General features: G+C 43.9%; 1 protein-coding gene across 15 annotated transcripts in view; it reads left to right on the forward strand.

The window, feature by feature from the left end:
• Srrm1 (serine and arginine repetitive matrix 1) overlaps nucleotides 1-21,589 on the forward strand; it is a 33,280-nt gene extending 11,691 nt beyond the window's left edge. For 4 of the 15 annotated variants that reach the window (XM_027399670.2, XM_035439520.1, XM_035439521.1 and 1 more), the window contains 11 exons: nucleotides 494-613; nucleotides 3,977-4,287; nucleotides 8,410-8,490; nucleotides 8,858-8,944; nucleotides 10,831-10,975; nucleotides 11,335-11,376; nucleotides 14,460-14,582; nucleotides 16,469-16,930; nucleotides 17,716-17,911; nucleotides 19,134-19,343; nucleotides 20,565-21,589. In XM_027399670.2, coding sequence (XP_027255471.1) covers nucleotides 494-613; nucleotides 3,977-4,287; nucleotides 8,410-8,490; nucleotides 8,858-8,944; nucleotides 10,831-10,975; nucleotides 11,335-11,376; nucleotides 14,460-14,582; nucleotides 16,469-16,930; nucleotides 17,716-17,911; nucleotides 19,134-19,343; nucleotides 20,565-20,669 — 1,882 coding nt within the window. In that variant the 3' untranslated portion in view covers nucleotides 20,670-21,589. The remainder of the gene's footprint in view (nucleotides 1-493; nucleotides 614-3,976; nucleotides 4,288-8,409; nucleotides 8,491-8,857; nucleotides 8,945-10,830; nucleotides 10,976-11,334; nucleotides 11,377-14,459; nucleotides 14,583-16,468; nucleotides 16,931-17,715; nucleotides 17,912-19,133; nucleotides 19,344-20,564) is intronic. The other 11 variants (XM_027399673.2, XM_027399672.2, XM_027399671.2 and 8 more) reach the window with 11 other exon arrangements.
• The last annotated feature ends 4,932 nt before the right edge of the window (nucleotides 21,590-26,521 follow it).

Here is a 26,521-nt window from a genome sequence, read left to right on the forward strand (position 1 = left end):
GAGAATGAAAGTTACTCTGCATTTATGTGAAGTCTTTTTTTTTTTTTTTTTGGTTTTTCGAGACAGGGTTTCTCTGTGTATCTTTGGAGCCTGTCCTGGCACTCGCTCTGGAGACCAGACTGGCCTCGAACTCACAGAGATCCGCCTGCCTCTGCCTCCCAAGTGCTGGGGTTAAAGGCATGCGTAGCCAATGCTCGGCTGAAGTCTACTTTTCTATGCACCATAAAATTCTATATAATTGAGCTGGGCCGTGGTAGCACATGCCTTTGATCCCAGCACTTGGGAGGCAGAGGCAGGTGGATCTCTGAATTTGAGGCCAGTTTGGTCTATAGAGTGAGTTCCAAAACAGCCTCTAAAACCACATAGAAGAGAAATTCTGTCTTGAAAAAACAAACAGAAAAACCCTACATAAATGGAAGTTATGGTGTTGGAAATTAGTGTCAAATTCCTTGTTCTTAGTTTATTTGATGCCTAATTCTGTTTGTTATGGCAGATCATACTCTCCTAGAAGGCGGCCAAGCCCAAGAAGGAGACCATCTCCTCGAAGAAGAACTCCACCAAGACGGATGCCTCCTCCACCAAGACACAGGAGGAGTAGATCTCCAGGCAGACGGTGAGGCTCTCTTAGTGGTAGGGTGGTTGTTGGAATAATTTCAGTTTGCTATTTTATTTTATTGGTCTACTGGAAGACAACTCTTACAAATAAATTTTAGCAGGGAATGTCTTCTGAACAGCAGGCTGCACTTCAAGTGTGGCAGTGTTTGAGCTGTGAGAGACATCTAGTGCTGAGAAAAGTCAGGTCGTGGTCTTCTGGGTCCTGTGTGTTTACTTTCCAAGACTTGACTAAAGTTCATGGTAAGGGACAACTGAGGGCTAGTGGCATACCTTAGTTGGTAAGATGCTTGGTATGTAAGCATGAAACCCTGGTGTCTATTCCTCACGTTACTGTACAGGCTCAGGGTGCTAATTTTTTTTGGTTTTTTTTGTTGTTGTTGTTGTTTTTTTTTTTTTTTTTTTTTTTTTTTTTTTTTTTTTTTTTTTTTTTTTTTTTTTTTCTTTCAAGACAGGGTTTCTCTGTGGCTTTGGAACTAGCTCTTGTAGACCAGGCTGGTCTCGAACTCACAGAGATCCACCTGCCTCTGCCTCCCAAGTGCTGGGATTAAAGGCATGCGCCACCAACGCCCGGCTCAGGGTGCTATTTCCTATCAGTGAACCCAGCACACTAGAGGTAGATGGGAAAGGATCAGAAATTCAGTCAGCCTCTATATAAACCCCCCCCCCTCTCTCTCTCTCTTCCTCTCTCTCTCTCGTGCGCGTACACACAGACACACAAAGAATTGGCTGCTTTTCTGTTTGACTTTTTAAAATGTATAAGTGAGTGTTTATTCTATGCACAAGTCTGCATTTTGTATACCACCTGTGTGCAGTACCTCCCACAGGACAAAAGAGCATATCAGATCCCCTGGAAATGGAGGTATAGGTGGTTGTGAGCTGCCGTGTGGGTGTTAGAAACTGAAACCATCTCTGCAAGAGGAACGGGTTCTCTCAACCCCTGAGCCATCCTTCCCTGAGCTGTCTCCCTCCCATCTGACTTTTAGCTTATTATGGCTTCTGGAAGGCAACTGGTTACAGAATTAATTAGGTTATTTTACCAGTTTTTTATAAACCCATTTGCTATTTTACCTTAAGTTTGTAAGATCTACTTTGTTTATATATACACAAGCAATAACTTGTGCCTGGGGGTCAGGACAACTTTGGAATCCATTCTCTCCTTCATTTGAGTGGCTCTAGGGAGTTGAGCTTGGATTTGCACAGCAAGGGCCTTTACAGTGATTCTCTCTTCTTCTTCTTCTTTTTTTAAGATTTATTTTGGCCGGGTGGTGGTGGCACACACCTTTAATCCCAGCACTTCAGAAGCAGAGGCAGGCAGATCTTTGAGTTCGAGGACAGCCAGGTCTACAGAGTGAGTTGCAGGACAGCCAGAGCTGTTACACAGAGAAACCCTGTCTCAAAAAAAAAAAAAATATTTTGAATATGTGTAGAGGTGTGTGTGCTCCCGTGCATGAGTGTAAATGCATGCATGAGAGCACAGCTGCCTGCAGAGGTCTCCAAATCCCGTGGAGCTCGAGTTGTAGGCAGTTGTGAGCCACCTGATGGTGCTGGGAACCAAACTTGTGTCCTCTGAAGAGCAGCCCTAATGCTTTAACTGCTAAGCCATCTCTCCACCCTTGTAATGAAGCTTTTGTAACAGCTCAGAGGTAGCATAAAAGGAAAAGTTCTCCATAATTCCATTCCTAGATAGAGCTGTTGCATAATACTTGTTTATACTATAAAGATGTGTCTGCTTAAGGTGCCTTCTGATTGGTTTAATAAAGAGCTAACTGGTCAGTAGCTAGGTAGGAGAGATAGGTGGGACTTAAGGGAGAGAGAGAAATGATAGAGGAGGAATCTAGGTGTGTGGATTTTGCCAACAAGTCAGATGTGTCTGATGTGTCCTTATACTAAGAAGAGGTAACTGAGCCATATGGCAGAACATAGATTTGAAAACTATGGGTTAATTAAGTTACAAGAGCTAGTTGGGAGAAAAGCCTAAGCGAAGGCCAAGCTTTCATAATTAATAATAAGTCTCAGGCCATTATTTGTGGACTAACCATCCAATGATAGTCCAACAAGAAAGCTTGAAACAGCCATTCCTAGTAATTTACAATAGCTACATTTGTGACAATTAGATATTCTCTAATTCAGTCAATAGTACTAACTCATTTTAAACATTGCTGAAATGTTTAATTTGTTTAACCATCCTAAAATGGGTATCAGATAAAATGTTTTAATCTTAGATACATTATTTTATAACAATAAGATTGTATCTAACTTTATCCAAAATGAGGCCTTGTGCCCAGGAACAGAATTGTCTGCCTTACTGTGTTGACAGGCTTTTCAAATCTGCTTTGGACAGAACTTTGTTGTCTATTTTTCTGTGTTGCTGCTGGTTGAACCAGGGCTGAGCCTGTGCTCCACCTCTTGAAGTCACCCCAAGTCCTGGAAAAGCTGTTAAGTTAATGTTTTTTGCAGAGAACCACAGCAGCTAGAAAATGGGGAAACATCATAAGCTCCTCCAAGTTCTATCTGTGCAGGTAGGGACTTTCTGACCCATACTTTAACAGCAACAACAACGAATACCATCTTCTTTGGAGAGTGTTGTCCAGGTACCAGTATTTAAACGCATATAATTGCTGCTGAGCTGGTGGGCAAGGATAGACGTGTATATGGCAGAATTCCAGACATCACACTTTTCACATTGATCATTCTATTTTGGAGAGAAGTAATGCCAGTGCTCCTTAGTACACTATTAAAGAAACTACAATTTCTTACATTGTGGAATTTTGCAAACAGCGTGTTTCAATAGTGCGCACTAAACAATTTAGCAGTCACAGTATTTTGCAGATTGTGTAAGATTCCCTTTCAGCCAGTTTTTAATCTCACACTTAAGGTAGGGTTTCTTTTTTTCAGGTTCTCAGGAATTCTTCTGCCAAAGGTGAATTCTGCAGGTACACGTAATTGCAACAGAACTTAACCACAGATTTTGCCGCAGAATTCGAGAGGCCCCCCTACTTCTAAGTTTATGTAGCTAAATGAATTTCAAATCTTGCACATATTTTTAGTGCAACTTGTTTGACATCACTCTGAATGAGCAATACTCTCTCACCCCCAAAGTTGTACAAACTCCATAACCCCAATATCACTCTTCAGGAAGAGGCTGCTTCGTTACTGAATTATAGCACTCACAGCTCAAACACTATCAGAATGAGTTAAGTGTATTTACTCTCAGAAATAGCTGTTTCCTGTCCTAGGTTATGGTTTTGCTTCCAATCTTCTTGAAGTAATTTGTGTACTTAGCTACATAAACTCCAAAGTTGGATAAAAACTAGCCGTGTTTTTGTGCACCTTGTACACACTGTGGAGTCTTTCTTCATAGGGATGCAGGCAGTGAGATGAATGCTCTATTCCACAGAAGGAGGCGTTCTTCTGCATCGTTGTCTGGAAGTAGCTCTTCGTCTTCGTCATCTCGTTCCCGGTCACCGCCAAAAAAGCCTCCCAAGAGGACCTCCAGCCCACCTCGGAAAACTCGTAGGTTATCTCCTTCTGCAAGTCCTCCAAGGCGAAGGCACAGACCATCATCTCCAACAACTCCACCACCTAAAACTCGCCATTCCCCCACCCCCCAGCAGTCAAACCGCACAAGAAAAAGTCGTGTTTCTGTGTCTCCAGGAAGAACTTCGGGTAAAGGTAAAAACACACAAAGCATTTTGTTCTCTGGCATCAGGGTGAACCCAGTTGTTCCACCTCCAGAAGCAGCTAGGCAGTACTTTCTATGTAACAATGTAAATGGCTTGCCTTGCCTTTCTGTTCTCAGGTGTTTGGCGGGGGGCCGGGGGCTGTCTGTAAAGGTAGTTTGTTTTTCCAGTGTCCTTTGTGTGGGCAGGTGGCAAGTGGATCACTAGCTTGGAGCTGTTTGAGTTGGGGTAACAATTGGGATTTGTCTTCTTACTGTAAGAATTTATTTGGTTACTCTGAGACCAATTAACTATTCCATCTTCCCCACACCCCTTCTTAAGGCTTTTTGTTTGGTATCTTACTTGAGAACTTTATGTTCTGTTACGCTTTTTGGTCACATTTATGCTCCCAAGGGATGACTGACTGACTGATTGATTTAGGGTCTAGGCAGGGTTCTTGGGTGCTGTCTTCACTCTTCAGGAGATTGGTTTCTAAGAAATTGATGACCTGTGATTATGCCAGCCACATAGAATGTTGGTTAGTCTGTTAGTTGTAACTTGCTGGGGTTTTAGCACTAAAATGGACGTGGAGAGAGAGGATAGGATCCATTGGAATAGTGCCTTTGGTGCTAGGGCTGGAGTAATAGAGCAGCCTGAAAGGTGAGTGTAGTGGGGCGGGAGGATCAGGCAGGCCCATCGGCTGCCCAAGTACTGGGATTTCAAGGGTGCACCACACTAGCTGCCCCTTTTAAACTGTTAGACTGAGAGTGATCTATGGAAAGAGGACCTGCTGGTGATGGCAAGCTGCAAAAGTAATGTGCGGATTATTATTATTATTATTTTTACTTTAATGCTAAGTTGACCCAGTGACAAGTAAGATGTGGTATTTAAGACAGCTTTTTTTTTTTTTAACATGCACCATATTTATATAAAATGCGGACATTTCAGCCTGATACTGCCCTAGCCTGCTTGTCGTTCCCTGTGAACTCTATACTTGTAAATGTTTCTTTTGTTTAGAGCTAGAAAGCTCTCTAAGAGGAAGACAATCTTAAGTGTTCCCACTATAATTTTAGAAAAATACATGTTTTTTTCTATTTAGATTATAGAGAAGAGTTACTTTAAAATACCAAACAGAAGGAGTTTGGTTAAAATAGGCAGTTGGGATTTATTAGTTACTTTGTTTGCTTGCTTGCTTGTTTGTTTTTGTGGCTAGAGAGATAGTCTTGGGTGCTGGGGACCAAACTTACCAGTCTGCACAGTGCCAGTCTCTCCTGTTTTGATGTCTTCTTCCTGTGCCTGTGATGGATATTCATAATCAAGGGGTTTGCTGTGGGGAACAGAGACTAGTTGTGTTCTGTGGGCTCTTGGACAAGCTGCTTTAGCCAGACAGTTGTGCTGTGGGCAGCTCAGTCTACTTATGTCCACTGAAGCTCACAGTTAGTTTGAACTGTGTGGAAATGACCCTCATGTTGAAATTTGAGAACTACAGGAGACCTTACAGCTGTCAACGTTCTCGCTTAGGTGACTTAGCCAAGATCAACTAGAAGAACTGAAGAGTTTGTTCCCAGTTAGGCAGTGATAATTGTCAAACTCCAAATGTGATGACAGGGAGGAAGATGGGGGGCAGAATGAAGCTCTTTGGCTTCTTTACTAGTACTGTGACTTCAAAGATGCCCACTTTGGGGTGTCTCTGGATACTTAGAACTGTGGCACTGCTCTAATCCAATAGAGTCCTCATTTGTATTTCATACAGCAGATGTTAATTGGGGGTCTTGTGATCTGCTGTTGATAACAGACTAATGAAATGAGAGTAAGGAAAGGAAAGTGAGGGAATTTGTTAGTAAATCATTTGGAGTGTGGTCGGTTTACAGTTCCGTCAAGGGTTTTGAAGAAACTTAGAATCAGTTGTAATCCAGGTACTGGGTGAACTTTGTACCTTGGTCAAGTGTCCTGGCACAGCCTGTACCTTTTGAATCAACTCAACTATATAAATAGTGCTCTGTGGCCGCTTACTGTATTTTACTATTTCCCATTACAGTAACTTTGCAAGTTATCTTTTGAGCAGTCTAAGATTAATAATTAATAGGACTGTTGAAATGCTTTAAAACTTTGGTTTTAGAGTTGTTCTCTTAGATTTCTGACTTCATGTTAGAATGATTTGCTCCTTGAATTCTTAAAACAGTATTAACAACACAGTAAGTAAAAGAAAAAATTTCATTTAGAAAAATATAGAAAATAGAAGCACTTGTTACTGTAACAATGGTTTTTTGGTTTTGTTTTATTTTTTGGTGTCCCCTTGTGTCGTCGTCTTCCCCCCGCCCCCCGCCCCCGCCCCCAACCTTGACTGTCCTAGAACTAGCTCTGTAGACCAAGCTGATTTCAAACTCACAGAGATCTGTCTGTCTCTGCCTCCCGAGTGCTGGAATTAAAGGAGTGCCTCACCAGTGTCTGACAGAATGTTTTAACTCAAGAGTAGGATAAAGTGTAGTCTATAAATGCTATTACAGGCTATTTTAGTTAAGCCATTAAAGAGATGTTGAGTCAGGATGAACCCTCCCATGGTTTATTCCCTCTGTTTAACAAAATAGGTCATGTTGGCTAGATGTATGCAGTATTTCCCTCCACCCCCAAGACAGGGTTTCTGTGCAGCCCCGGGTGTCCTGGACTTGATCTGTAGACCAGGCTGGCCTTGAACTCAGAAACCCCCTACCTCTGCCTCTAGAGTGCTCGTATGAAAGGCGTGTGCATCAGCACCTGGTAACAGGGCACTTCTTTAGTCCTGGCATTTCACTGCCATTCTGAAGCCAGACAGTTAAGTTAGTGAGACCTTGTCTCAAGAAATATAAATAAGAGCGTTGATAATTTTAGCTATGTTTCTTAAGAAAATGCCTTCTTACAGCCAAACAAGCCACTTTCCAAATAGTTTTAAAATTTGATCCTCTGAGGTTGTAAATTTGACATGTAGATGGTTTCCTTTTTTGTTTTTTTGGTTTGGTTTGTCTTTTAAAGTCTTGAGAATAGTATCTTGTTATGTAACCTAGGCTGGCAGTCCTGTCTGAGGCCTCCTCTGTGTTGGTTTTTGTTTGTTTGTTTGTTTGTTTGTTTGTTTGTTTAGTTGTGAATGTTCTGTGGTAGGATATAGACACACTATGCAGGTATTCACAGGCCAGAAGGAGCATCATATCTGGAGCTGGAGTTACAAGTAGCTGTGAGCTATTCATATGGATGTAGTAAACCAAACTGGGTCCTCTGTTAGAGCAGCTAGTGCTTTTGGCCACTGAGCTTCGATCCAGCCCCTATTTTATGAATTTTAGAATTGTGGGTGTTAACCATTCTCTATCTAATTGAGTAGTTTGTCTAAATAATGTTAATAGGTAGAATCATTAACTGAAGGCATGCATGCAGCTCAGGGATACAGGGCTCGTCTACTGTGTGGAAGATTTAAATAATAATTTTCTCTTGGATTACTTTAGCAAAGATGAGGTTGAAGTGTTAGACCACCATTTCTCATAGTTAGTTACTGCCCAGTTTCGTCTATGACAATTCCTAGAGTATTGAGTAAGGTATAACTGTTTTCTAATAAGACAACCTACCGAAATTCATTAGTCACTCACAGGTAAAAGAATAAAGGGATGACCTTGAGTTGCTGCGAGGGTTTGGGTTTATTTGTTGTATGTATGTATGTATGTATTTATTTATTTATTTATTTATTTGGGGCAGGCTTTCTCTGTAGCCCTGGCTGTCCTGGAACTCAATATTTAAACCAGGCTGGCCTTAAACCTGGAGATCTGCCTGCCTCTGCCTCCCAAAGTGCTGGGATTAAAGGCGTGCGCTACCAACGATCAATCAAAACAACAACAAAGATTTGGGGGAGTTGATTCTCCTCTTCTTCCTTGTTGAGATATGGTCTCTCTGCCAGACCTCCCTGCTTTCTCCTGGTATGGTGTGTGCTCCAGGCTGGTCCAAGCTTCCAGCCTGTTCTCTCATTTGCATACCACTCCCTACATCTGACTGGTTTTAGTGCATGGGCTTTGAGCAATCAGTGCAAGGTTCTTGCCAGTCCTGTAGAAACTTTTGAAGCTTTCCACTTTTTTATTGTGTCTAATTTTTTTGTTTGTTTTTCCTTGCTTTTTAGTGACAAAACATAAAGGTACTGAGAAAAGAGAGTCACCTTCACCAGCACCCAAGCCTAGAAAGGTGGAGTTGTCTGAGTCTGGTAAGTTGTTGTGACTTATTTGATTATTCCCCTTGGGTTGGAGATTCACTGTACAGGGCACCACAATAGAGAAAAGCTGAAACTGGCATCACACAGACTATTGGAGATTCTCAGCTCCAGCATTTAAGTGTTCTTTATTTGGTTATTCCATTCATCTTAGCCTTGTTCTTTTTCTTCTGTATTTGGGCATAATTCTGGGGTTTGGCGGCTAGCTGAAATGTTTGTAGAATTCTATCTCCCAGCCTGACCTGTAGTAAATAAAATAAGTTGAGTAGTTGACAGAATTTGAATGCCTGTTTTCCTGTTCAGTTGTCACATTACCTGTCTGTAACTAAAGAAACACTTTCTAAATGCATCCATCTTTCAGAAGAAGACAAAGGCAGCAAGATGGCTGCAGCCGATTCTGTGCAACAGAGACGCCAGTATAGACGACAGAACCAGCAGTCTTCATCTGGTATGGACACCAAGAAAATGCTTTCTACCATCACACCTATTGTAACCCCAGCACTTTGGAGGTGGAGGCAGTAGAGCTCCTGTGGAGTATGAAGCCATTAAGGGTTGCATAGTGAGAGTCCCAAAAATTGCAAACCCAGAGAAGCCTATAATATCAGCATTTAGGAGGTAGAGGCAAGAGGATCAGATACTCATTTAGTTATTCTTGGCTACATGGTGAACTACATGAGGGACACACAATACACACACACACACACACACACACACACACGTGTACGTGAGTGTTTTACCTGCGTGTGTGTCTGTGCACCGTGTGTATATGTGTATATCTGGTTCCAGAGGAGGCATCAGATCCCCTGGGATCTGGAGCTATAGACGTTATGAGCCACTATTGGGTGCTGGGAATTGAACTAAGACGTCTGGAGGAGCCGCTAACTCTTATCTGCTGAGCACCTCCAGTCCTGAGGTCCTTCTGAATTCGTGGAGGTGTGGGGCTAAGTGTTTGCCATCGTGGGAAATACTGTGTTTCACTTGGTGTATGTTTCTTTATTATTGTAAGCCCTTAAGTTTTTCATTTAAATCGTTATATTGTTATGAAGGTGATAAATCTGGCCTGGAGTGTGGCTCTTGTGGTCTAGTACACCTTAGTGTGTGTGCAAAGCCCCGGGCTTTATTCCCAGCATTAGTAAAAAGAAGGTAATTGATCTAGAGTACAATAGTAAAACAAAATGAAATTGGATGACTAATTTAGTCCCTAATATGCAGGAGTCTGGTTTAGAACATCTTAACTAGTTTTTGTGAATCTTTCATTTTTTGCCTTGGGGGGCAGTCAGTTGCCTTTTGGTATCATTAAGACTGCTTTTAGGTGTTTTGTTTAATGGTAGGCAGATGAAACTTTCAGATAGTTGTAGTTGTTGGATTAAAGAGAAAGCACTCAGAAGCCTGATGTTTAAGCCAAATGCTCTCTTCTTAGGTTTTGGTAGGTTAGATTTGGTTTTGAGACAGACCTTGAACTTACTATGCAGCCGAAAATGACCTTAAACTTCTGCTCTTTTTGTGTCCTCCTCCTAAATACTGAGATTACAGCTTTGCACCACTGCAGCCAATTGTATGCAGCACTGGGGATGAGTGCTAAGGGAAGCACTCTCCTCACAGCCAAACCACAGTCCCTCGGTGCTTATTGTAATTATTATAGAAATACTTTAGTTTTCTATTTCAGCTAACATTGGTGCTTTTGTTTCTTTCCTTTGTTGTTGACATGGAACACGGGGCCCGCTCATACTCTCATACTGCTCACGTGCTTGCTCCTCCACTGAGTTTCTGAGCCGCACCACCAGCCTTTAGATTGTTTTGAAGCTTTACTTGTTAATTGGAAATAATCCCTGACTTTTTGTTTTGTCTTGTTTCTGAGATGTTCTCATGCACACAAGCTGAATTTTGCTTGCTGTGTTGTTGAACTTTAGCTTCTCCATCTACCTCCCTTGTCATCCGACATGGACATGCACCAACGAGCCTAGATTTCTTAGATGCATACAGGCCTCAGTATTCTTGATATTATACTAGTCTTGTGTCGGCTAGTTTTCTGCTGGGTGTGGGGGTGTTGACTGCCACTAGAATTGTCCTGATTAAATTGTACTGACAGTAGTAAGAATTGAACCCATCGCCTTATACTAGGTAAATGTTGTGTCACTCTTAACCTCTAACCATTTTCCCCAGTGCTGGGTGTAGAACCTAGGATTCTGAGCTTGCCGTGGGTGGGGTGGGAGGGAGGGAGGGAGTGAGTGTGTGTGTGTGTGTGTGTGTGTGTGTGTGTGTGTGTGTGTGTGTGTGTGTGTGTGTGTGTGTGTGTGTGATATTTTGTTGTTGTTCTTTGCTCTGTGATTACAGACTCTGGCTCCTCTTCCACCTCAGAAGATGAGCGGCCCAAGAGATCCCATGTGAAGAATGGTGAGGTAGGCAGGCGGCGGAGACATTCTCCTTCTCGGAGTGCATCTCCATCACCTCGAAAGCGCCAAAAAGAGACTTCCCCTCGGTAACAACCTTCAATAATGATTTTGACTGATCTGTGGTTGGGTTGAAACTGTAACTTACAGGGTGGGCTATAAAATTATTTTACAATTGGACTAATTCATCCTGTCAAAACTTAAAAATGGCTGGGTCTGGGATTTTGGTTAGCTTGTTTTTTTCTTGCTGTTCATAGTTCTTAACATTAAAACTAGACAGGTTTTGAGTGATTGCCTTGCTTATGCATGAACAGAAAGACAGAGCAGTTAAATCGTAGCATTAATTCCAGACATTTTGAAGCTGTAAAAAAAAAAAATAGCCTCCACAAGAAGAACTTAACTTGTGTGAATGGAAGTCTTGACGCTTGTTTTTCTCCACTGCTCTCAGGATGCAGATGGGAAAACGATGGCAATCGCCAGTGACTAAAAGGTTGGTTAGACACTATTATTGTAAATGAGGGCATCATACCAAGTTTACTTAATTTCCTGTTCAGGTGACTTGTCCCCATTTTACAGGTCATTGTGTCAGTGGAGAAACTCTGAAGTTACTTTGGTGTGTGTTTTTGGTTTTTCTTTAATCATGTTAGATGAATGACATGTACAGCTCTATGTGAATTGTTGGTTTTAGCTGTAATTCTGACTCCTTAAGACTCAGTCAGGAGTGACTTTGTATTAGGGTGACTTAGAGAAAGAAAAACTTAAGAAAACTTCAGAATGCCGGAAATGAATGTAAGGGTTGGTTCTGTAGTCTGTGCAGAAGTATGGGAAACATCTGTGAGGTAAAAGTCTTCACTGTGTTTCCATTTGTTGTGTATATGTGTGGGCACACAAATGCCACAGTGTACATGTTTGAGGTCAGAGGACACTTGAAGGAATTGGTTCTCTGCTTTCGCTGTGTGGGTCCTGGGAATCGAACTCATGCAATTCTTCAGGCTTGGTAGCAAGTGGCTGAGCTCATCTCACCAAGCCTGGCTTTCTCCCCCTACCTCCCACATATGGAATTTTTGTTTGTTTGATCATGTGCTTATGTGACTACGAAACCATAAAAGTTTTGATCCAAATCCTATATAAAAATCTTATAGTGGGCTAGGCATGGTGGCACACGCCTTTAATCCCAGCACTCAGGAGGCAGGTGGATCTCTTGAGTTTAAGCCCAGCCTGGTCTATAGAGTGAGTTCCAGGACAGCCAGAGCTACACAAAGAAACCCTGTCTTAAAAAACGACAGCAACAACAAAAAAAAACAAAACAAATCAAAATCTTTTAGTGAAGGCCTGTCTCTCAAATGTGGAATCACAGGGAGAAGCCTCTACTGTGGCCGGGTCTTTGACCTGTGCCACTGACATCCTGTCTGTCATCAGTTCTCTTTCCTGAGTACAGGTTGAGCATCCCCTTCTTGTTTCCATCTTTTCCCATTTAAAGTCTTTGGAAAGCCCTTTGGGAATGGAGCAGAGTGGGATATTTATGCTGTAGAAGGAACTGTTTCATGATAATGAAAAAACAGAAATGAAAGAAAGAAATCGGGAACAAAAATAATTTTCTTCCAACTGCAGTGACTTCTGGATTCTGTGAAATTGCTAGACTGAACATCAAAACACATGATGTTCAGTCTTATAGAACTGTGTTCTGTTCTGGGAAGGCTCCTTAAAACAGTGAAATCAGAATTAATTTTCCTAGACTGGTGTTGGGGGCACATGCCTTTAATCCCAGCACAGGTCTGCATAGTGAGTTCCAGGCCAGCCAGAGCTGTGTAGACAGCACTGTCTCAAAAACAAAAGGAATATTCTTTGCCCTGCCCCAGTAGTTTTAGGTTATATTAGTAGCTTCAAGTTTAAGATCGTTAGTAATCACCGTCCATCTGGGCACGGTAGCACACTCAAGAAGCAGAGGCCAGCCAGGGCTTCATAGTGAGACCTTTTATCAAAAAACAAAACACATTTTGGGTTGTTTCAGGCGAGGTCTTTCTATGTATCCTGGAACACTATGTAGGTCAGGCTGGCCTAGCACTCAGAGAGATTCACCTGCCTATATCCTGAGAGCTGGGATTAAAAGGCAACACCTGACAGAAAATATAATTATTGAGTATTTTATGTAAGGTGTTAAGATAAAGTACTAGTCACAGATATCAGCAAATCTAAATCAGATGTGGTTGGAAATGAAATCTGGTGGTAGTAAATTTCTGGGTGTTCCTCCATTTAGTCTCAAATAGGAGCCGATACCTGGTAAACTTTAGAAACTGAGTTCTAGGTTCACAGTGTCAGTCCAGGCTGAGCAAGGAACCAGGAACTGTTTACATTGAACATTGACTTCTGTCTCATGTGTCAATTTGCCTCAAAGGTGACAAACTGACTTAGCCCCAGTTCAAATAAGTCTTTTTGAGGCTGCTTCTAGTGGGTTGATGTATGGTACTTCTTGGTATGTAGCTTGCAATATTGAAGTGTGTTACAGAACTCAGAATTGGGGTGTATTTGGTTCATGGGTTTATTTTTAACCACATTACCCTCAGGGCAGCCTGATGTGTCGTTTGTCTTTGGGTATTGGGTGTGATACCCAGTTCCTTTTCAGTGCTGCGTGTGTAATGTTTGGTTAAGATAGGAAAGGTTGGAAATACAGCTCAGGGGTAGAGTGCTCGCCTAGTGTGTACAGTCCCTGTGCTCCATGGCATTATAGAGGTGATGCAGCTTGGAGCAGTAGCCTTCAGATTTGGGCCTTAAGCCATTGGTGTCTATTAACATCTTAAATGTTTCTCATAAAGAATAAAGCACAAGCCAGGTGTTGGTGGCGCATGCCTTTAATCCCAGCACTCAGGAGGCAGAAGCAGACAGATCTCTAAGTTTGAGGCCAGCCTGGTCTACAAGAGCAGGACAGCCTCCAAAGCCACAGAGGAACCCTGTCTCGAAAAACCAAAAAAAAAAAAAAAAAAATAGAGCACAACTTGACTGAACTTAACCCTGACGTGGTCCACATAAATCTCAGATAAGTTTCCCAACCCAACCGATAGTCATGTGTATCCCAGCTAAACAAAAAGTGTTCTTCTAGTCACATTCTCTTTTTTTTCTAGTCACATTCTTGAAATGTGTCACTTCCTCTGTTGGATAGTTTATGTCATAACCAAATACATATTTCTGTCAGAAGCTAACATCATAAAAGCTGTGTTTTACCAACACCAAAAGTGAAACATTGATTTTTAAATTTGTTTTGAATGTTGGCTGCTACCCGGGGTCCCAGCCTTAGGCTGAGAATGTGTGCTCGGGAACATAAAGTCACTCTGCTAGAAATGTGTTTCCTCAGCCAGGCGTTGGTGTTGCATGCCTTTAATCCCAGCACTCAGGAGGCAGAGGCAGGCGGATCTCTGTGAATTCAAGGCCAGCCTGGTCTCCGGAGTGAGTGCCAGGACAGGCTCCAAAGCTACACAGAGAAACCCTGTCCTGAAGAACCAAAAAAAAAAGAAAGAAATGTGTTTCCTCAGGCAGTTGATTGTAAATGTCACTGACTGAGAATCACTTTTGCTTTAGTGGTAGAAGGAGGAGAAGTCCCTCTCCACCACCAGCCAGAAGGCGACGATCTCCTTCTCCAGCTCCTCCTCCCCCTCCTCCTCCTCGGCGGCGTAGATCTCCCACCCCACCACCACGAAGAAGGTATTGTGTGTGACTCTGGGTCTTTACCATGGAAGTTGCTTTGTATGGTGACATTTCATCTCCAGTCGTAAAAGGTCACATAGTAAATGTGGGCTCCATTATCAGAAAATCCCAGAACACACAACTCTATAGAAACAGAAAACAAGGACCAGGTGTATCACTTCTGCTTGGAATCTCAACTCTTTAAAGGCTGGGGCAGGAGGCCAGTCTTAGTCAGAGCAGCCAGACCCCAGGTGCCAGGGGAGGGGAGTGAGGAATGGCATGGCTGCACAGCCAGCCTCAGGAAGGTTCTGAAACCATCGGGTTATGCACATTGACAGCTGCACTGATGTGCGTTTGGGATTCCTTGGTAATACTACCAGTTATACAGAATGTAGAAGAGGTGTTCCATTGTGAGAAGCCTTTGAATGTCAGTCACAGGCTGGGTGTATCAGCGCATACCCCTAATCCCAGCACTAGTTTGGAGCCAGCCTAAACTAGCTATATCTTGAGTTCCCTGTCAAATGGCATATATAGCTAGACTCTTGTCAGCTCAGTCACGGTGAGAGAATGAAGAATGATTACAGGTTGGTGGGCAGAGAACTCGGCCATGACTGGTTGGTTTATTTCTCTAGGTCTATAAATATGAAAAAGGGAAATGTGGTTTTTCTTGTTTGTTTGTAACTTTGTGTTGAGGGATGAGTCCATGGCAAGCACTAGCTGTATAATTATTTGTTCCACTTTTTACTATGTTTGTTTAGTGTGTAGTAGAGAAAGAGAAAGGGAGTGTGTATTTGGGGGAGGGTGTTTTGTTCTTGTTTAACAGGATCTAATATGTATACTAGACTGGCCTTGGATTTGGGGCTGTCTCAACCCTCATACCTCCCAAATAATGGAATTACAAATTGGAGCCACTGTGCGTAGCTAGAATTACTAAAGAATTGCCCAGTTCTACTCTGCCACCTTGCCTGATGATTGGCTCATTGTAAACCCTGTTCTGAGCAGGAATTGATGTGGAAAGACCCAAGCACAAATTGTACAGTTAGCCCAAATGTTGTGTTAAGCCTTAATTCCTAGATGACATAAAAGACCTTGTCACCTTTAAGAGAAAAGGCCAGGTAGAACTTTCAGAGATAGCTTTTCCTAACTCACACTAAAGAGGACTAGATGTCTGAACCAGGATGCTAGTTCAGAGGAGACGACAGTACAGCATCACTTAAAATAATTATTTTGGTTTTGTCTGCATGAGAGTATGTGCACCTTGTGCTTATGAAAGCCAGAATGGCCTTGGATTCCTTTGAATTTGAGTTCTGAACCTTTGTGAGCTAACTACTGTGCAGGTGCTCGCACCAAGAGCTGAGCCGCATCTCCAGGCCCTGCCACGTAGAACTCAGTCAAGCAGGCTTTCTCAGGCTTCCGTTGTTGATTTTCACAGCGGATGCACACAGATACTACAAAGCAGTATGAGATTCTCCTATCATGAAACAGTGAATTGATTCTATATAAATTTATTGAGTTGGTGAATTTAAATTGTTTCTGAAAATTGCAAATTTCTACATTAAGCACAACGTAGTTAGTCTCTTGACAGGTGTGGTGGTGGCCATCTTACTTTGAAATATATCCCCTGGCATAGTGCTAGCTATAGGATATTTATAACTGACTGCTTTTTCTTTATTTAATTTTCCTAGTTCTGGGTTAGCTAGCAAGGACTCAGTGGTGAAAGTACTTGCCATACACGGGTACTGACCTAAGTTTGATCCCAGAAGCCACATAAAGGTGGATGGAGAGGATTGGTTCTGCTTACCTCGGTGTGCCACTGACTTCCTCTGGACATGCACACAGCCAAGTAATAAATGGGTTTGGTTTCTGGATTCTGTGGGTTTCAGCTTAATGATGTGTGTTTCTAGGACTCCTTCTCCTCCCCCACGCCGCCGTTCACCTTCTCCAAGAAGATACTCTCCTCCCATCCAGAGGAGATACTCTCCTTCCCCGCCTCCGAAGAGGAGAACCGCCTCGCCCCCACCCCCGCCCAAGCGAAGGGCATCACCATCTCCACCACCAAAGCGCCGAGTCTCCCACTCTCCACCACCCAAACAAAGAAGCCCCCCAGTCACCAAGAGACGCTCGCCCTCCTTGTCTGCAAAGCACAGGAAAGGCTCTTCCCCAGGCCGCTCTACCCGGGAGGCCCGGTCACCACAACCAAACAAACGGCATTCGCCCTCACCACGTCCTCGAGCTCCTCAGACCTCAAGTCCTCCCCCTGCTCGAAGAGGAGCATCGGCGTCACCCCAAGGAAGGCAGTCCCCGTCGCCAAGTACTAGGCCTATTAGGAGAGTCTCCAGGACTCCGGAGCCGAAAAAGATTAAAAAGTAAAAATGTTTAATGCTTTTTTTGTTAGGAATACATAGTGTATGATATGTAGCACCCTCTCCCTTACTGAGTAGTTATTAAAAATAAGCAGGCTGGGCAGTGATGGTGTATACATTTAATTCCATCATTGGAAGGGGTTGGGGGGGCGGGGGCAAAGGCAGTGGATCTGTGAGGTCAAGGCCAGCCTGGTCCACAGAGTTGACTTCCAGGACAGCCAAGGCTACACAGAAAAATCCTGTCTCAAAAACCAAAAAAATAATAAACTGTAGGTACTGTTCATATTTTTCCCACTTTGAACCTAGCTCCTTGTAGCGTAAATGCTGGAGGCCTTTATTTGGTTTTAACAACCGGTATTTCAGAGCTGTGCTTCTAAGACAGTCTAGATGAATCGGCCTTTTTTCTCTATTTTATGTCAGTGGGTGTTCTGCTGATAGGCAGTGTCAGAAGCAGGTATCAGCCCCTGAAAAGATAGTTACAGTTAATTGTGAGCCCTGTGGATGCTGGGAAATGAGCCCTGGTTCTCTGGAAGAACAGCCAATGCTCATAGCCACTGAGCCATCTCTTCAGCCCCTGAAAAGCATTTAACACTGATCCAAAGCTGGCTTCAAGAAGCTGAGAAGTGCTGTTACTAGTGTCCTGTAGGATGCGTTGTCAGTACAGTGGTAGAGAGTTTTGGGGCATGAGTGACCCCGTAGAAGACTTGGGTGATGTAAAAGCAACTGTGTGGCCTCCTTTGCATGTCTGTTCTCAATGCTGTGTTGTTTTGTTTCCCCTTTCTGTCTAGGGCTGCCTCACCAAGCCCTCAGTCCGCCAGAAGGGTTTCCTCTTCCCGATCTGTCTCTGGATCTCCTGAGCCAGCAGCTAAAAAGGCCCCAGCACCTCCATCTCCTGTCCAGTGTCAGTCGCCCTCCACCAACTGGTCCCCTGCAGTGCCCGTCAAAAAGGCTAAAAGCCCAACACCAAGCCCGTCCCCTGCAAGGGTGTGTGTGTGCCCTGTTCTGGGCATCTTTATCATTAGTCATGGGGGTTGATGGTGGGTGCTTAAGATGGTGAGTGCTTACAGTCCCAGCACTTGGTGGGCAGCAGCAGGATCAGGACTTGAAGGCCAGCCTGGGTTGTACAGTGAGATCCTGTCTCAAAAACAGTTGAGTTACAAGTTAGTTAAATTCTTACATAAATTTAGTGTAAAGATAGTCTGCTGTATGGTGGTTCCATTAAATAATCTTTGATTCTGTGGTATGAGAGTGATCTATGTTCAATAGAAACCACACTTTGAATTTTTGGGGGGTGGGGGAGTATTTCGAGACAGGGTTTCTCTGTGGCTTTGGAGGCTGTCCTGGAACTAGCTCTTGTAGACCAGGCTGGCCTCGAACTCACAGATCTAACTGCCTCTGCATCTCAAGTGCTGGGATTAAAGGTATGCGCCACCACCGCCCAGCTTGAATTTGAATTTTGATCCTCTTTTCTAGGTTAGTGAACAGCACAAACTGTTACTGATATTCAGTGAATTAGTGAGCAATTCAACATTACTGCAGTCAGCTTTGTATTAGACAACTACGTAGCTGTAGGCCAGTGTGTGTTCTGAGCATGCTGAAGGCAGTATGGCTAAGCCATGGGTTGGGGAGGTGTAAAGATAGATTTTACTTAGGTGGGATGTAACTTAGAGGGTTTATTAAGTTGCAGCCCTGTTGTAAATGGAACATTTGGGCTAGTAAGGAAGATGGCTCTGTGGGTACAGGTACTTGCCTCCAAGCCTGAAAACCTGAGTTCAGTTCCCAGGACCCACAGTGTAGGAGAGAACTAATTCCTGTAAGTGGAACATCTCTGTACAGCAGAGTGAAGTTGTGGTTCAGGTTTTATTCTGGCATTTTTTGGATTCATATCTGGCATCGTATACTGAGATCCTGCTATGTGTTTTGTATTATATGAGGTTGTCCCTGCTCGTGTCCAGGAGCTGGGAGGCAGCTCATGGTCAGCCCATGGCTCCAGCTGTCGGCACCTCCATCACACCCTGAAGCTAGAAACGCTGGCAATAATAGAAGGGAAAGTGGCTTTGTGGGCGACCTTGGCTTTGGTGCGTCACCGCTGGTATTGGTGTCTGTGCACTTCTGTGCAACATTTATTTGTCTGAGATTCCCTCTAGGAAATAAAACAGGATTTTAATCAGATCAATTACATCACTGTTTCTTTCTGGGTTTCTAGAATTCTGATCAAGAAGGAGGTGGAAAGAAGAAGAAGAAAAAGAAGGACAAGAAACACAAAAAGGATAAGAAACACAAGAAGCACAAAAAACACAAGAAGGAGAAGGCTGTGGCTGTAGCCACTGCAGCTCCTGCCACCCCTGCAGCTATTTCTGCTGCCACAACCACATCAGCACAGCAAGAGCCTGTGGCAGCCACAGAGCCCAGGAAGGTATTCACCCACCACCTCTGCTCTGCTAGCTGCTACTCAGGGCTAATGTTTCCTGAGGCCTTCCAGGACCAAGGAGAAGAGTACAGATGGCTTCCCAAAAGCTTAATGCTCCAGTGCCTGTCCTGGAACTTACTCTGGGGATCAGGCTGGTCTCAAACTCACAGAGATCCGCCTGCCTCTGCCTCCCGAGTGCTAGGACTAACTAAAGGCATGCGCCACCACTGCCCAGTTTTTTAATTTTTTAAACTACTTTCTGGGCAGTGCTGGGACAAGAGCACAGTGCAGGACTTTTTGCTGTGCGTTAGGCATGTGTGCTTCCACTGAGCACACCCCTAGTCACACATACTAAATGCAACCAAAAAAAAATTCACATAATGGGAAAAGGTGGCGGGGGCTCCCAAATAACCAACAGTGGCTGGTTTTGTGTGTGTTCATCCATTGTGTACATGTAAAAGCCATTGGTATCCCCTTTTTTTTTTCCCCCGTGTTTTTATTGCATTTTATTTGTGTGTACACGAAGACACCCGAACATCTACACAGAAAGGTCAAGACAATTTTGACTAGTTAGCCTTCCACCATGTGGAGGAGTACTTTTGAGCAAACATGAGTCATTAGGGTTAGCCAGATGGTGGTGGCGTGTGCCTTTAATCCCAGCACTCAAGAGGCACTCTGTGAGTTTGAAGCCAGCCTGGTCTACAAAGCTACATAGAGGAACCACATACAAGTCATCAGGGTTGGTGGCAGGCTCCCTAAGCTATCTTGTCTGGAGTTCACTATTTCAAATAGACTGGACCACCTCCCCAGCACTTGGGGTTGCAGGTGCACTGCTACCAGGGGACCCTAACTCAGATCCTCGTGCCTGCATAGCAAGCATAGGTCTTACGACTCAGTTTGTGGAGGGCTTGCTTAGCAGGCTCAAGGCCTTGGGTATGGTTCCCCAAGCCCCAGATAAACTGGGTGTGGTACTGTGGGTGCTTGTAAGGCCAGCACTTGGGAGGCTGAGGCAGAAAGATCCGAGGCTCATGGTTGTTCTGGCTCCTTAACAAGTTCTAAACAAGCCTGGGATACGAAGAGACACCTGTCTTAGAAGTCATGATTTAAAGTGGGTGCTTTTTATATAAGCAGAGTGTATTGTTGCTGCAGTTTGGCTCTGGTCTGTACTCAGCATCTCCTGCTGTGTCTCAAGCCTTAACATCTGCCTGGTTTGGCTTTGTTTTCCAGGAGACTGAAAGTGAAGCTGAGGACAACCTTGATGACTTAGAGAGGCACCTTCGGGAAAAGGCCCTTCGGTCCATGCGGAAGGCTCAAGTGTCCCCACAGTCCTAGGGGGACATGTTTGTTACGTTGTAAATTTTATTTGGTTTGTACTCAATTTCAAAATTGCTAAAATGTGTTTGAGCTTTAGACTATAACATTTGTTGTAATAATTGCTAGGTTGAAGTTCACCATGGGTTTTTCTTTTTTTTTCTTTTTTTTTTTTTTCTTTTTTTTTAAAGAGGGCATGGATTTACATTACAAAGGTGTCCACAGTGTATTAGTGACATTCTTCCATTGACATTTAGAGTGAAATATTTTAAGCCCCCCCAAAAAAAGATTTTTTTTTAAGGGCATTTAAATATTGTTGGCATTCTTGTGGTTCCTTTAAATGCCTTTGCCTCCCCTCCCCGCCTGTTTTTCTTCCTTCCTCTTGAATTTTGGGATCCATGTGAATTATGCTTACAACCTTGTATAGGTTTGTAAGCTTGCCCAGAAGTGAGACCACTGTGAAGTACCACAAAGGTCTGAGTGAGTGTTTTCACTCCCGTTGTCTCTGCCGACACCTCGGGATCTCAGCTCTAGAGAGCAGGGGAGGCACTGCTCATGGGTGCTGGAGATTCTGTCCGAGTGTGACAGCTTCCTAAGTTGATTTACAACTCTGGGATTTTTGTCCTCTTTAGGTTGATTTGTTTTGTTTTTCTGTCTCCCCCTTTTTTCTTTCTCTTTTGTAAAGGCAATTTGCTAGACCCAGCAAGGACCCTTCAGTTACATAAATTTGTTTTATGAAACTGCATGGGCCCATCCATATTTTTTTCCCTTACTCTTCCAATTGGTACACAAAACTGAAGAGCTCTTGCATTGGCAGGCTGGGAGGGCCTGGACTTGGACATAGTGTCTTGGTTTCACTGTTTTATTTTATTTTATTTTTTAACTAAAGCTATATAAAGCTTGTGGATTAAACAGAATAAATTTCTAAATTTAAAAACGTTGCCACTCACTTTAACTCACTTGCCTGGGTACTACAAGACAACTCCACCATCTTGGTAGAACTGGATGTGCAGGGAAAATGAGAATCGATGAAGCAGGATTTTCCCCTTTTATTTACTAATTAACTTCAGAGAGTGCTAGAGGGGAAAGTGTGGTGAGTTCTTGGAACATGAGAAGCGGGGGAGGGTAATTCGACAGCAAAAGCAGATGTCTTTGAGGCAGATCGTTGAGGCAGATCGCACAGTATCATTGCCCTCAGGTTTGGGGGGGCAGGGCCTAGCACTCCCAGAAAGGAACTTACTTGGAGGTGGGCCAGAGAATGTGAGGCAGAGCAGTCACCTTTGTATGAGAAAGGAGCTGAGAGCTTGGGCACCAGGAGTCTCAGCTGATTATTTGGATCCATGGGTACATTTGTTAGTAATTTCTGACACTTGACACAGAAACGCAAGATGCTCAGGTCTTAATTTCAGGAAAACTTGGGTTTGGGTTTGGTTTGGTTTGGTTTGGGGTTTTGATGTTTTCTTGTTTTTGTTTACTTTATTTATTGGCTTTTACCCAAAAGACCTCAGTAGTGATGGGCTGATTCTACATGGGGTTATAATAAAGAAAGGCATACTAAATGAAGATAGTCCCGAAGGACTCCCCAGCTGACAATAGAGTTTCACATGAGAGCAGAACTTTCCAGGTTCTCCCATGTATTACAAGTAAGTGGAAACTAAACGTGGAGACATGGGAGAAGCAGTGTTCAGCTTCTGGAAGGTTGATTGCCAGCATAAACAACCAGTGAGCACCATTGGAATATTTCCATCTGTTTAGCCCTTCATCTGGAGCATTTATGACTCGATTCCTGCTACTCATGAGTTTTCATTCTTTCCCTTCGGCTGCCCTTGGCCATAGCTGTACTCAACTGAAGCCAGATCAACAGCAGTCTTTGGCTACACGGGGAAGTCAGGTTGTTTAGAGGCTAACCCAGGCTACATGACATCTTGTCTGGAAGATGGATCCAGGTGTGTTAGCACACATCTGTAATCCCAGCACTCAGGAAACAACTGGAGGGTCATCCTTCCGAGCCTTGTCTCTGGTTTCCTTTGAGACAGGGTCTTGCTGTTGAATTCATGAACTCAAGTGATGCAACAAGATGAGTCAGCATTTCACTTGGACTCAAAAAATAATAAAGAAGCTGGGGGTGGTGCACGCCTTTAATCCCAGCACTCCGGAGGCAGAGGCAGGCGGATCTCTATGAGTTGGAGTCTAGCCTGGTCTACAAGAACTAGTTCCAGGACAGCCTCCAAAGCCACAGAGAAACCCTGTCTCAAAAAACCAAAATAATAATAATAAAAGAAAATGAAGGAAGTGGGAAGGAGACTAGAGCTGGGTGTGGTCAAGATGTTTGTTGTTGTTACACATGTGAGATTGCCAAAAATTATAGCATTTTTGTTTCTTTTTAAAGAAAGGGGCTGGAGGTGTAGCTCAGTTGGTAGTATCTACCTAACATCTCCAACGCCCTGGGTTCAATCCCAGCACTGTGTAAACCAGGGGTGGGACCCCTGCATTTCCAGCACTTGGAAATTGTCTGCTAAAGAATCAAGTTCAGGTTAAGATGAGATCTCGGGGAAAAAGGGAAAAGTTAGGGTTTGAAGTGATGTATATGTTCAAGACTGTTGTGATGGCTCAGCAGTTAAGAGCACTCCTTACATTAATAGAACAAGGGCCTAGAGAGATGGCTTAAATGGTAAGAGCACTGGCTGCTCTTCCAGAGGTCCTGAGTTCAATTCCCAGCAACCACATGGTGGCTCACAACATCTATAATGAGATGCAGCGCCCTCTTCTGTAGTGTAGGCAAATATGCATACATAGTAAATAAATTATACACATACATACACACACACACACACAACTTTTTTTTAATTAAAGTGATGTGTTCGTGTGCCAACAATGACAAGGGGTGAAGTGTCAGTTTCATCAATCAACTAGACACAAATTTAAGAGTCTTCTGGAAAGAGGAAACCTTAGCTGAATAATTGTCTTCATCAAATTGGCCTGTGGCCATTTATACGAGTCCTGATTTCAATTGCTAACTGATTTGGAAAGTGACAACCTAAGCAGGTAGGCCTTGAGTATATAGGAAAGCTAGCTAAGAACTGGATGTGGTGGCACACACCTTTTTAATCCCTGCACTTGGGAGACGGGGTGGGGGTGGGGAGGTTGGTTGGTTTGGGTTTTGTTTTGTTTTTTTGTTTTTTAGGTTTGAAAAATGAAAAAGGTGAGCCTGCCAGTTAGGCACATTCCTTCAGGGTTTCTGCTTCAAGTTCCTGCTCTGACTTCTGTAATCTGAAATAAACCATTTTCCTACCAAGACTTGTTTTTGGTCATGTATCACAGTATAGAAGTAAACTAGGGCTTGATTTTACTTTTACTTATGTGGATGTGTGAGTCAGGATTTGTGCATGGAAGTGCACCACCAGAGGAGGCGGCACGAGGACATGGAATGGACCCTGTGAAGCTGGAACCCAGCCACTGACCTTCCCTTTTTTTTCTCTCTCGAGACAGGATTTCCCTGTGTAGCTTTGGAGCCTATCCTGGCACTCACTCTGGAGGCCAGACTGGCCTCTAACTCACTGAGATCCGCCTGCCTCTGCCTCCCCAGTGCTTGCATTAAAGGCGTGCACCACCAAAAAAGTTTTTGAGATGCTTGAAGTGGTAGTCAGTGGGAACCGTCAGAAGGTGAAGGCTAAGGCAAAACCTCAAAGCCCAGTTTGGTCAACTTTAGCATTGGGTGTGTAACAAATGAAGAGGAGAACAGGCCCATTCTGTTGCCCAGTGGCAGCATTGCCAGGTGCAGTGGGTCTCATGGAGCATACTTCCCAGGCAGGATCTGACAGCAGACGCCAAATGTGGTGCCACATTTTGTGGTGCAAGTTTGGCTTTGGGAAGTACTTTGGAACCTCTTGGCAACCCATAAGCTACTCATCGCTGCTTGCCATATGCCATTACTTTGTGATTTTTAAAACTATTTGTGTGTGTGCAAGCACGCATGTGTTTGTAAGCACACCTGCTCTGGCACATGAGGCAAGACTGACAGTTCTAAAGGACAAGTTGTAGTTTTTTGGCAGGGAGGGGAGGTTCAAGACAGGGTTTCTCTGTGTAACTTTGTAGACCAGGCTAACCTCGAACTCATAGAGGTCCACCTGCCTCTGCTTCCTGAGCGCTGGGATTAAAGGTGTGCGCCACCACCGCCCGGCCAAGTTTCAGATTTCTAGTCAGCTCACAAAACCCCCACTTACCAAGCTTTTTCTCCTGTCCAGTTTGCTCCAGGTGCTGAGTGGGAAACTCCATGCTGAGCTTGTTCAGCCACTGCTTCAGTAGCAAATGACTCCTCTCCCTTGGTGGTTGTCAGCTTCCAGTGGCTCTTTTGCTGTCCTTGTCTTCAAGGCCGGCGTCTCATTTGGAGCCACCACTACCTGCTCCTGTGTTGGTGGCAGTTGTTGAGCCAAGTGAATTGTTGCCGTCAGTTGTCTTTAACGTTTCAGGACTCATTTGAACACAGAAATTCCTAGAATTTGCATTTTGTTTAGCATTATTTCCATAGTGTAAACCCTATAAATTAAACAGTGAGTCATTAGCGTAAGCCACCAGGTGTGACAGGCACACTGTCCATCATGGCCATTTACTGGGAATGTATTCCAGCCCGTGGAGGTGGGAAGCCAGCCTAATCTACATAGCAAGTTCCGGGCTGGTCGTAGCAATATGGTGAGATGCTGCCTCAAAAAAAAATTCCATTATTAAATGGCAAATAACAACAACAACAACAACAACAAAAAATTCCTTTGGCACCATCCTGACAGGTACAGAGGCTTTTCAAATCTTTCTCAACTGAGTTCAGCCGTTGTCAGATTCGTCCACTGGGTGGCACCTAAACTCTGCTTGGTCACAGCGGGAGCTAACACCCTATGGGAGTTAGTTGATCCCATGCCTCTTATACTCCATTAGCTTTCTGTTTTGTTGTTGTTATTGTAGGCAGGGTCTCATGTAACCCAGGCTGACCCTGAGCTTGCAGTGCAGCCAAGGATGACCTTGAACTCAGCCTCTGCCTCTCAAGTGATGAGGTTGCACATGCACACGGCCACACAGAGTGCGCACACAGAGAGAGACAGAGGCAGAGACAGAGACAGATTGAGAGGCGGGGGGAGTGTTTTGCTTGACTGTATTTGTACCTCCTGTGTCCAGTACTCAGAGGCCATTGGATCCCCTGGGACAAGAGTTGTAGATGGGTGCATGTGGGTGTTGGGGTGTAAACCCCATTCCTCTGGAAGAGCACTCACTGCTTTCAACCACTGAGCCATCAAGCCAATCCCTACTTTTTTTTGTTTTGTTTTGTTTTGTTTGGTTGGTTGTTGTTTTGGTTTTTTGAGGCGTGGTTTCACTATATAATCTTGGATAGCCAGGAACTCAGTTTGTAAACCTGGCTATCCTTCAACTTTAAAATGTTGCAGGCCTCTGCCTCCCAGGAGCTGAATAAGTAAAGGTATATGCCCCCATGCCCGGCAGGTGTTATTGTTGTGTTCATTTACATGAGTATATGCTGTGTAAATATGCATTTATGTGTGCCACAGTGCACATGTGGCAGGCAGAGAACGACTTCATGAAGTTTGTTCTTTCCACCTTATGTGAAATCTGTGAGTTGAACCCCAGTGGTTAGGTTTCCATGGCAACTGTTCACTTATCTTTTTGTTTTGATTTTGGAGACAGGTCTCATTATGTAGCCCCGACTATCCTGGAACCTGCTCTATAGACCACACTGGCCTCCAGAGAACCCTCTGCCTCTGCCTCCTGAGTGCTGGGATTAAAGATGTGTGCCACCATGCTGGGCCCGTTTGTCTTTTTGAGGCAGGGTCTAATTACAGCTCAGGTTAGCCTCAAATACAGGAGGATCA

Source organism: Cricetulus griseus, chromosome 2 (genome assembly GCF_003668045.3).
Source record: "Cricetulus griseus strain 17A/GY chromosome 2, alternate assembly CriGri-PICRH-1.0, whole genome shotgun sequence".
NCBI lineage: Eukaryota > Metazoa > Chordata > Mammalia > Rodentia > Cricetidae > Cricetulus > Cricetulus griseus.